The following is a 12,043-nucleotide window of genomic DNA, read 5'->3' on the forward strand; positions in this document are numbered from 1 at the left end:
ATTCAGCCAGAACTTATGTGCCTTTATATGTGTGATCTGTTTAAAATTATTTCAAGTAAAACCAAAATTTAGAAAAGCACCAGGTAGAAAATATTCTATCTACTCTGTCAGGTCAGGAAGAAGAAAAGATAAACGTGCAGGTTTGTATAATTGATGTATTTCAGTGCCTCTTACATGTCACTTTGTTTTTACAGGAAATAATGAAAAAAGCGTGCCACAACTCTTGATCAGAGACCTGAAATTTGAGAAGAAGTCATTAGCTAAGCTCATGTTTTCTCCTGATCAAGAAAATCATCCATCAAAAGCACCAGTGAAGTATGGTGAATTGATCGTATTAGGGTAAGTGCTTGTGTGTGTGTGTTGGCAGTGAGAATGAAGGTAGAATTTCAGAGTGCGCTTAGAGCAGTTAAACTGCAGGTTGCTGTGAGAGGTGGCCATGCTCTCATTTGAACTCCTTTTGCATTGTATCTTGCAAGCATACAGCTGAAAGTGAGTTGTTCAGCTTTTCTTTGGTAGCTGGTCTTATTTAAGGAAGGGGCTAGACTGCCTGGCTGAGGGAGGAGGACGGAGCATGGTTATCTTTTTCAGCAGCAACCAGGTGACACACGTAATGTGATACACTGGAAAACTGCACTGCTGTCTGCGTACCTTTTTGTGAGCACGGAGGTAGGGCTGTAAACAGCAGAGTCAGATGTAAGTTTATTTTCAACTCTTGTGTTCATCCCAGGTAATTGTTTCGTGACAAAGGGAGCCACTTTGTGAATTTCCTCCAGGTTGGGCCTAGGCAGATGACTAGTATGATAGTGTTTAAGAACGTGGTAGCTGACTCTAATACCAAAGTTCAAACAGAAAATGCTAAGAAAGCAGATTTTCTGGCTGGTCTGTTTATGTTGACATGTTCAAAGTGAGAGTCCGGGGGTTTTCTGATGGATTAAATTGAAGTCTCAGAGGACAGCATATCTGTTTTTTCTGGGTTTTCATTTCAACTACAATTCTCTGAAATGGTAGTTCTCCACCAGGTTTGGTGAGTATTTATGGTCTTTCATTTACAGTGTGAACACACAATTTAGAGATAAAACTACAGATAAGTGTATAACCTTACTTGTTTTCTTCTTTGTAGCCCAAGTCTCTTCTGCTTGTTGATAGTAGCTTTGAGATTAATCTAGATAGTATTCCTTGCTCTGCAAGCTTTGGGCGTATATGCTGTAGTTCTGTGGGCATGTTTCAAAATTGTTTACCAATTATTACATTTCAATAGATGCAACCAATAGGAAGTATGTAACTTTTCAATATTGTACTGATTACGAAGGCTTTGTACTTAGAATTTTTTTTCATGGGGGGGTCTGTACCTTGTGAGAAGCTAGGTAACACAGGAAGATGGACTTTATTCTTTTTCTGTCCTTTTTGATAGGTACAATGGGTCTCTCCCAAATGGAGATAGAGGAAGAAGAAAAAGTAGGTTTGCTTTATTTAAAAGGCCCAAGGCAAATGGGGTGAAACCTAGCACTGTGCATATTGCCTGTACCCCTCAAGCAGCAAAGGTAAGCTTGATTTGTGTAGTTCAGTCTTACTTCTCTTGGTGCTGTCTAAAAAGTGCAGGTGCAGTGAAATCAATGCTGTTATGCTGAGATGAAGTTATATAAAAAGCACAAGTTCTGGCTGTGAAAAGAATTGTTCATATTTATTCAAGGATTTTTGGTAACAGTCAGGGTTAGCAAGAAACCATTCAGCAAAACAAATCCAGTGCCCAGCCCTTGTCATGTCCAGAAAACAAAATGTTTATTTTGTGAAACATAGATTTTCAAGGGTACAGGTTAGTCATGTAAAACACTTTTTTTTCCTTCCAAATTTGCTACAAACATCTGTTCTAGACTTCCTGTTTTCACATTCATTCATGCTTTAGGACTAAGCTTGCTTCACTTGAAGCTGACTTTGAAATAGTTTTATCAAAGCTGCCTGCACTTGCTACTCAGCCCAGTGGGTAGGAGTTCCCCAGAGATGAGTACAGGTGGGTTTGGCACGGCATGTTTTGAATGGTTTGTAATCAAATTCAGGGTTCCCAGTAAGAAGCAATGAAGGAAGGGTTTAAATCTTGAAGCTGAGTTGTATTTCATGTCAAAGCTAAGGCTATTGTAGGTAAGGTATTACTATGAAATACTTCTGTATTGTAGCGATTCATGTGTGTGCAATAATATTCAGTAAGAAGTGGGTCACTTCTACTAAAACCAATGGAATTCAAAAATGTCTAGGCCCTTCAACAAATACAGTACTGTTAAGTGTTTGACTCTAAATACTCAGACACATAGGAACATTGATTTCTAAACTCAGGAAACGACATAAATATTTTCAAATCGTGCATTTTGTTGACTGAAGCTACTCTAGCATTATGTACTTAACATTATACCTATAGGACATCTGTGAAAAGAACACTAACTTTTGTTAATTCTTTATCGTATTCAAATAATAAGTGCTATTTAGAAGCACTTCATAAAGGGTTTTTTGTTCAGTTCCTAGCAGGTGGATTTAGTTTCGCATGTGAGGCACGGCATAAGTCTCTAGAATGAAAATTGAGATTAACTTTGCTGCAACTTGTGCAACCTGTGCTGAGTTTCTCCCTATTACCCTGTTTACCAGCACTGCTCGTTACATTTTTGTCCACGTAGCTTATTAATCAGTGATTTGGGTATGTACTCAGATCTTTCCTTTAGAATGAAGTCCCTAAGTTTTTGTTGTCATTTTGCTGTTGAGAAGTTCAGGCTGAGAAGGCTACGAAGGTGTTCCAATCAGTTTTAGCCTTTGCCCTGGGTTGTTTTATTCTTTGTGTCAAGGCCAGCTGTGCTTTAATACCAAGCATGACTAATCATCTGCCTTGGTTACGTGTACTTTGTTGCAGCGTGCGGTAAAGAGACCAGTTCGGTCTGTTGCTGAATCAATCGTGCAGCTTTTTTTTAATGGCCAGGACTGGTTTTGGTGAAGTTTAACTACAGGTGTGTCACTAATGAGCATCTGACTTAATGTGTTCATTGAGCAGAACAAGAGCCTGGTTATGCTGTCTGCTTCGCTGCTGTGTTGAGTAAATCTGTTGTTCACTGGTTCAATAATTTGTGTTTTTTTCCCATAGGCAATAAGTAATAAGGACCAACACAGCATCTCTTACACTTTGTCTCGGGCCCAGACAGTAGTAGTTGAATATACCCATGACAGCAACACGGATATGTTCCAGGTATGTGAAGTAACTGACATCCGAAAGTATTTGCGCTGGTGGTGGTTTCTAATGAGACATTCTCTGAACACACTTTTCTCAGATGCAGAAGTTCACGTGTCACTTTCTGCACTTCACTTTTCGGAGATGTTTAATTCTGTTTGTTCCCAAGGCCGTCACATGAACAAAGCTGCATATCTGTGCATCTCTTCCTAGGCTTATTTGGTCAGACGAAAGTTGTTTTTGTGACTAATGTACAGGATTATGGTTTTGTCTTTGACTGCAAGTCTCTGAACCTGTCTCTATTATTCATTTTGCAAGGAGGGACTAAAGTACACAGTTCTCTGAAGTATTTGGAGCTTTGCTTCCAGCATTTATGAAGGGATTTGGGATCAGCCAGTAGGAGACAGGGTAGAAGAAATGCAATGTGAAAATATAGAAAAGCTTTTAACATAGCTGATATGACCCTCTGACTCCTTTAAGCAAACCCAGAAATAGGTTAAAGGTGTTGGTAATACTGAGAGAGGAGGCCCAGTTCAGATGTGCTGTCACTTCAGAAGAACTTTGCTGGAGTTCCTGTATGTTAGCAAAGGAACCACAAATACATGTACAGCTGTGATGTTCACTCATATCTTGTACTTATTATTTCCTGTTTTTCTCAAAAGGAAGGGTTTTGTTATGGGTTTTCTTGTGTTTTCTTTCTTCTGATTCCTGGACTGATGCTGCATTGATTTTTTTCATTATACCTAATTTATGGAAAGGAATTTTGCTGTCACAGCATTTAGCTGTGACGACATGGCAGGATTTCAGGAGCTAGGAGGTGTTGGTATGTGGCGAGGAAGCTGCTGTGCAACTGCAGATATCTACAGCAGAGCAAAAGGGCTGTAACAAACTAACTGCAGCGTAAGCTATTGCTTGTGTAAGTGTTCTCTCTTCAGGCAAGCTATGGCATGTATGCTGCTCTAAAACTGCCAGTGGCAATCCATGTGTACTGATGGGTTATCCTGCCTAAGAAAAAAAGAAAACAGAACAACATATTCTGACAAAGCAGTTTCAGTCTCATGAGAGCTCTCTAGCCTTCACCAAAAACCACCTCGGGCCCTGGTTCTTCTTCCTAGCAGTTAGTCAGTCTTAATATGTTAAAACATCTAAGTTTTAAGAGCTTATTGAGACCTCTGGAAATGAGTGAAAGGTAAAAATATACAAGTGTGCTTTAAACCTGGCTGTGAGGATGTTTGGGACAGGGATTTAAATTCTTATTTTGTAAAGAGAAAGTCAAGATGATTGGAAAAGCAGTCAAATGCATGCAACTTCATTAGAACCAGTGGAGTTGCACGGGACTGCAAAGCTCGTTCTTTTCCATACAACCAGAAAAGAAGGCACAGCTATTTTGCAGCTTGTTATTTCAAAGAACAGAATGCAACATCTGCTTACAACTGGATTTTTTGTGTGTTGTGCGTATCAATGTAACACCACCCTCACCCCTGCTGCAAGCATCTTGTACCTGGTCTGTCCTGACAGATGTGCTGTTTCTTGGTGCCCCACTGGAGCTGGAAAGTCAGCTCATGTAATCTCTCTCTGGACAGTCTTTCCCTAGTCTGGTGTTGCTCAGAATATTCTGGGCATGCAAAGTGACTGAATACCACTTTTTTTCCCATCTAACTGCTGTTCCCAGCTGTTTTGGCACTGCTGCAGCCAGTCCAGCTGACCTCGTTCTAACCTTTCTGATGAGAAGACCTTCAATGGGAAATCTTCTCCAAATTGACTTAATTACATCTTTTCATTTCTCCTTCCTTTGCTTGGCTGTACTCAGCCTTCAGAATAACTTTGATCACATGGAGGTGGAATAACTCATCAATTCAGATTAGGCTTTAGAAAACTAAATTTAGATTGGTGGAGGGAAATGCTTCAGACTGGAATGTCATGATGTTTTCTTGATCATTTTTAAATGCTTTAGGCTTGAACATTGCTAGACCCAGAGGCAAACTTCTAAACATATTTTGCATCCCTTTTTGCAGATTGGTCGATCAACAGAGAGTCCTATAGACTTTGTTGTGACAGATACGGTTCCTGGAAGTCAGAGTAATTCAGATACGCAGTCTGTGCAGAGCACTATATCAAGGTTTGCCTGCAGAATCATATGTGAACGTAACCCTCCTTTTACTGCAAGAATATATGCTGCAGGATTTGACTCCTCGAAGAACATCTTCCTTGGGGTAAGGGAACTCTTTGTTCTCCCAGATCGATGCAGGCTTGTTTTACAACTAATTTGTATCTCTACTTGAGCAAAATTAGAACTTGTCATTGTTGTCATTCTTCTTAGGAGAAGGCTGCGAAGTGGAAGACGTCGGATGGGCAAATGGATGGACTAACCACAAATGGAGTTCTTGTTATGCATCCCCGTAATGGATTTACAGAGGACTCCAAGCCAGGGGTGTGGAGAGAGATATCTGTGTGTGGGAACGTGTTCAGCCTCCGTGAAACCAGATCGGCTCAGCAGAGGGGAAAAATGGTAAGAGTGAGGACCAACGTTTTATGTACCATGTTTAAAATGGCTACAGCCACCAGTGATACAGCTTGGGCATAAACAGAGGCCAGAATCTGCCTCATTCAGTGCATTTGTCACCTCTGTAATTAGCTGCACCGACTTAAGTATCTGTGTTTGTAGATGAAAGGTTCTTGCTCAACCTGAATAACTGACAGGTTGTCTCCGTAGCATTTAACTGCAGATCTGGGCTGCTCTCCTAAATTGAGTTGCCAGTCTAGTATGCTCTTCTGAAAGATGTGATAGTTACGTGGATGATTTAAAGAACGTTTTCCTGATTCTACCTTTTGAGTTTATGCTTTTAAAGTTCTCCCACTTTTACTTTTTTAAAAGAATAACTAGTTTTATTAACACCTGCCTATACACCTGGATATCCATCTCTCTGTTGATATCCTGAGTTTTCCCCTTCCTTTTGTTTCCAAAGCACTGGTGACGCTTTGAGATGATTCATTTTGGTATGACTTGGGGTCTCTTAGCAAAAGGAAACACAGCAGGAATACTTGTGTACTGGTGCAGTTAGCTAGGAATGCCAGGAGCTCATTTCTCTTCAGGAGAAGAAAGCCTTGTGTAGAGGGGTGTGTGTGTGAATAAAATACTCTACAGTACGAAGGGGAACTCAACAGGCCTTGTGCTGTGCCATTCTTCCTTGATGCATTTCACGTAGCATATCTGGCAGCGTTATAGGGAAGGAGCTGAGAAGAGAAATTAAGGTTGGATGGGATCTTTTCATGGTCTTAATCTTTCTTATGTCAATCTCCTCAGAAGTTTTATTTAAAAGAGGAAGCACTGGGTTCTGTGGCTGTCTTCTACGGCACACTTGGTAGTTGCTTGAAACTGGATCTTCCAGGCAAATTTGTATTATGAAAGTGCCATATGTTACTCTTCAGATAATGTCAGGTGGCCCCTCTTTCTCTTCCTCTGTCCATCACAAGGTTGAAAATGAAACGAACCAGCTCCAGGATGGCTCTCTAATCGACCTGTGTGGAGCAACGTTGCTGTGGCGCACCGCCGAGGGCCTTTCACGCACTCCCACTGTCAAGCACCTGGAGGCGCTGAGGCAGGAAATAAACGCGGCGAGGCCCCAGTGTCCTGTGGGGTTTAACACCTTGGCGTTTCCCAGCATGAAGAGAAAGGATGTTGTAGACGAAAAGCAGCCGTGGGTGTACCTGAACTGTGGCCATGTCCACGGCTATCACAACTGGGGCAACAAAGAGGAGAGAGACGGCAAGGATCGCGAGTGTCCCATGTGCCGCTCTGTCGGCCCCTACGTGCCTCTGTGGCTTGGATGTGAAGCTGGGTTTTATGTGGATGCAGGACCTCCAACGCACGCCTTCAGCCCGTGTGGACACGTGTGCTCAGAAAAGACAACTGCTTATTGGTCCCAAATTCCTCTTCCTCATGGTACTCACACTTTTCATGCAGCCTGTCCGTTCTGCGCGCATCAGCTGGCTGGTGAGCAAGGCTACATCAGACTCATTTTCCAAGGACCTCTCGACTAACACACGTGTAACCGAGGACTGCAGTAATCTAATAAGCTAAGCGATTCTGATTTTTAAACCAACTGTTTTTCGTATTCTCTGGGCTTTGCTGGTTTGCATTACGATGAAGAATTTTTTGGTTTTTTGTTATGACAGCTAAATCCCTCTCTATTGAGAAAAGTCTGGAAATGGAAGAGACAGGGGTAGGAGGGGAGAAGTCCTGCTTCTTTAGTTAATAACTGCTTCTGAAGAGCTGAAAGAAGTGTTACAGAGTGAATTTAAATGCCTTCCGTTCAATGGTTTTGAATCACATGCCCACAGTGTTTGAAAGTTGTTTCTTTTTGTATATGGAGGGTAAATAGTTCAAAAAAAAACATTAGTTTACAGCTTGGATGCAAACATTGTAAAATATAATGTGTATATTAACTCTTTTCTATTTATCTTTATTATTGAAAATATGTAGGATGTGTAGAGTAGCATGGTCATAGTGTGTTACATCCAGCAATTGGATGTGTAGAGTAGCTCTGGATGGAGAAGGATGTGAGATGGAAATGGTAGAAAAATCTTTTTTAATCTACAGTACTGAGTTCTTAGAATAGTTAAAATGCTTTTTAAACAAAGCTAATGCAAATTATGATGGCATAAAGGTGTGCTTTAACCATGTGAAAGGTAGCTAAGAAGGACTTCTTAAAATGTCTTTTTGGTAGGACTGTACTTACGATCTGGTTATGAAGAAGATATTTACCAGACTCTTTGAATATGCAACTTAGTCTAGATTAAGGGTTTTTTCCTCCCTTCATGCTAACACATCTTTATTTAGCATTAGTGACATTTGTGAGGGTTTTCCGATGTTTAACCATTAACAAACCAGAAAGATGAGGCTCGCCTTGTTCCTTGCTGGTTGGGGAGGCGGGGAGAGGTGGATGTGCCCGTGCCGTGTGTGTGGCGAGCGGTTTGTGGACCGGCCAGGGCGATTTCACAGCTTTGCAAGGCTTGTCAGTCACACCTCCTGCCTTCATCTGGCCTGCTGCACACTGGCACGGGGGAGCCACAGGCTTCACGTGCTTGCCTTTACGCTGCTCCGAGGAAGGAGCTGGGTGCAGACGCTCACCTCGGCCTCCTCTGGAACAAAGCAGAAGCCCGGTACCTCCTGGATGCGCCCCTGCATCCTGGCACCTCCATGCACTTGACACAATTGGCAATCTGTTAGGGAAGAGCTGGAGCTGGGCCTAGGCTGGACTCGGGGTGGCAGGCTCTGGCTGGTGGTCTCTGGCTCTCCTTTCCCTGCCCTTCCTTTCCCTTCTGTATCCACCAGAAAAGGCCAGTGCACTACATCCAGCTTTGCTGCTAACCCACCGTGCTTCATGGCAAATACACAATCTGACTTTTTTTTTTTTTTTTTAGGATTGAGTTGAGCTTTTTTTGGGCCAGCTTCATACTTTTTTTTAATATGTACTGTATAATTGACAGTAGCAGATTTCTGTACTTTATAGCGTAGCTTTAATTTTCCTTTTCAAAGCTGTTCTAAACTTCTTGGTTTAAAAAGAGACCTATGTTGCTTAGATGTCATGAATTATTTGCTTTGACTGTCAATTGTTTCTCCATTTTTAAAAAAGAAATTATATATATTGTTTGGTTCACTCAGGAAATGCATGTGTCAGGAAATCTGTATTATAATTTCAGTTAGCTGTCATGTACAAGTAACTGCTGTTACTCCCTTTTCATAGAAATATAACTGATTTTGACATTTTCCAGATTATATGCATTAAGTAATGAAACTTATGCAGCAAGAAACCCCTGTATTGTAGTTGTTCTAATCATTTTATTCAAACTATATTATACTGTAGTTTAATTTTTATTTGCAAATTAATTTATTCAAACTATGTGAGTAAACACTTTTCAAAAATAGAGATTCTGGGATTGTCTGTTGCTTTGTTTCCAAGAGATGAGAGAGGTGGCTGGAGATGACTCTCCCATCACTTGAGGTGTGTTCTGCACACGTGGATTAAGTTCACAAAAATTAACTGAAGAGTTCGTATGTTGTCCTGCTCATTGGATGTGACCATTATACCGTGTTTTCTGTTCAACTCTACACTGGCAAAGGCAAAAAGCAGTTTTTCAAATGGATGTCATTAAATGATCTTTTCCCTGGGTAGGTTGCAATTAGTGAAATGTAAGCAAAAACTTCAGCCAGATGGCTGGACTCTTACAAAACTTCAGGAGCTCTTGATTTCATCGTCCACACAATCAGATTGACACATCTTCTCTGCTTGTGATCTTGCTGAATGTAGGGATGTGAAAAGCCAGGAAAGGAAATGATGAAAGCAACAAAGCAGGATGAGTAATGTAGAGATGAACGGTGAAAACAGGTTGAGAATTGGACTGTAGTAAGCACCAAAAGCAGCGTACGCAGCCTGAGTTGGAGGCACAGCATGGAGCCAGCGGTGCTGTGGTGGTTGGGAACACAAACCTTCAGCTGGAGAAGGAAAGAAGGGCAGCTTGTGCCCAACACACAACCATCACTAAGCCTGCACCCTGTTGAGATGTTTTCATGCTTCCATTATACTTCACCCCTTCCCTAAAAAAGGGAGACTACAGAAAACAGCGTGGTCTCAGCAGAGCCAGCTGTTCCTCTGGGTAGCATTATGCTAAGGTGTCGCTACCCAGAGCCCTGTGCTCTGCCACACGCTGCCTGTTGTATGTTTTCCCTGACCCGAGGTGGGCTGGTTAATTCTGTCTTTAAATGGGCAGAACGCGGGCGTTCAGAAGCCCGAGACACGGAAACCCCACTGCCGAAAGCAGGACAGCAGCGGTTGAGTAGGCTGAGGAACAATTTCCATAAAACATGCAAGCTAACTAAAAGCAGTGGCTTTGACCGTGCTTCCCTATTGGGGCTCCCCTCTGGGCTTCTGTTCTTTAATAAACAATTTAAACAGAAGGTCTCATGCTCTATAAACTCCAAAATGAATGCCAGATTAGAAGTAAAATCATCCCTTTAACGCAAACAACTGACTAAATCACCTTGAACTTTAAGGCCTTTTGTTCTGGACAGATGTGGAGCTGAGAGAAGTGCGAGGGGATGAGCCGCTGCTGGCTGTGAGATGATTACAACTCTGCTTGCTTAGCCAAAACCAGGCCCTTGTACTCAATAACCAGCCCCAAATGAAATCTGTGGCCTTAACCCGCTTTCAGAGATGTGCTCAAATGGGAAGAGGCGTCGACGATGCAACTGGCAAATGGGATGCGACTGTTCCCTGGGCGATCACTGCAGCTGTGTGGCGCTGGTGGAGGAATGCCCGTGGAAAGGAGGTGAATGCAGGCCTTTCTCCGGCCTTGGAGCTTTGTGGAAATCTGCAGAAGCGCAACTGGAAAGCGGCAAGTAGCTCTGCAGTTGGTTTGTGCAGCTGCACTGTGCTCTGCGCAGTTCTCTGTGCGCTGTGTAACGTGGGTTACCTAAGGAGCTGGTTTGCTTTCAGCTGTAGGAAGTTGCGTGGATTTAATATATGGTAAAAGGCAGCAGCTTGGTGCAGCAGCTGGCCACGGAAGGCCTTTTGTTTCCAAAGCAGAAGCGGGGCAGCCCTCGGCGCGTTGACTCAGGGCAGGGAGAAGCACGGTGGCTGGGAGGTGGCTGGGGGCTTTCCCTGGGAAGGCTGCGCGTAGTTGGGCACCTCCGGAGAGCTGTTCCCTCGGCTGACTCAGCCACCAGTTTCGAGCAGCACAACGGGTGCGTGGTGTGGCCGAGACACGTGGTGTGGGCTGGGGAGGAGGCTTTCTAATCCCGTCTGCGCCAGGCTTGTTATACCTGCAGGAATGAGGCCTGCCTCCCAAAGGGTTTCACGATGTGAAGTCACCCTGGCGGTCCTGCTGCACTTGAAAGTGCTCTGCAAATCTTGTCGTGACCCTCCTGTGGCGTGCTTTCTCCCTTTCCAAACAGAGAGATGCTTTCCAGGTCCCATTCTAGCAATAGTGTTTGCAATAAGAAGCTATTGGGATGCCTGCAGTTATCTGCCTGCACTCCGTCTTTCAAAATGGATTAAGCGCGGCTGCTGTTGAATTTCCTGGCAGATTTCCTGGCCGTAGTCTTAGCTTGTGCAATCCCTGCTTCATTTTCTGTTATAAAAACAAAACAAAAAAAAATGGTGAAAGTTCTCTAGTTTTAATTGTAGCACTTGGCTTTAACATAAGGGCCGTGATCACCCTGGAAATGCGGCTTTGAAGGCTCTTTTGTGGCTGGAGGAGATCACTTAGACACGCAGCCCTGCATCCTGCGAAAGATCTGCAGGAGCAGCGAGTGCTGGGGGCTCTTCGGGGAGATGTCTGCTGGAGTCAGCAGCGAGCCTGCCCCTTCCTGCTGCCCTTCCCAGGTGGCAGCAGGAGCTCGGGCCCTGGTTCCTTGCCCTTGCCGCGAACAGCAGCGCGTGGAACCAGCTTCGGAGGCGGTATCCCATGGAAACAGACCCAGCCACTCGAGCTGAGCCAGGGAAACGCTGCCTGTGCTCATTGCACGAGAAGCAACCCGGTGCTCTGGACGAGCTGGGTAGCAGCAAAGCTCTCGGAGGCGGCTGGGGATGCGCATTTGTACCCTAATCCCATGCCTGAATGTTCACGTCCCTGCCTGGGTCCCCGTGGGAGCTGCTGCCTGCTCTCCCCGCGGTGCTGTGATGCGGTCCTTTAGAGCAGGTGACTTCGCAGCAGAAGCCTGCTCGGCTTTCTGGGCACGAGCTTGTGTGGGATCAGCTGCGGCACCAGCTCAGGCTGTATCACCTGAGGCTGAGCTGGGGGGAGATGAGTAACCGGAGGCGAGGTGCCAGCGCTGGC

At 43.9% G+C, this 12,043-nt stretch overlaps 1 protein-coding gene across 3 annotated transcripts in view; it reads left to right on the forward strand.

The window, feature by feature from the left end:
• The window catches only part of PELI1 (pellino E3 ubiquitin protein ligase 1), a 43,820-nt gene extending 34,672 nt beyond the window's left edge, over positions 1–9,148 (forward strand). For all 3 annotated transcript variants that reach the window (XM_082757920.1, XM_082757921.1, XM_082757922.1), the window contains 6 exons: positions 195–339; positions 1,412–1,541; positions 3,122–3,223; positions 5,221–5,418; positions 5,526–5,714; positions 6,680–9,148. In XM_082757920.1, coding sequence (XP_082614046.1) covers positions 195–339; positions 1,412–1,541; positions 3,122–3,223; positions 5,221–5,418; positions 5,526–5,714; positions 6,680–7,246 — 1,331 coding nt within the window. In that variant the 3' untranslated portion in view covers positions 7,247–9,148. The remainder of the gene's footprint in view (positions 1–194; positions 340–1,411; positions 1,542–3,121; positions 3,224–5,220; positions 5,419–5,525; positions 5,715–6,679) is intronic.
• The last annotated feature ends 2,895 nt before the right edge of the window (positions 9,149–12,043 follow it).

This window comes from Aythya marila, assembly GCF_965140915.1.
Source record: "Aythya marila genome assembly, chromosome: 3".
NCBI classification, from domain to species: domain Eukaryota; kingdom Metazoa; phylum Chordata; class Aves; order Anseriformes; family Anatidae; genus Aythya; species Aythya marila.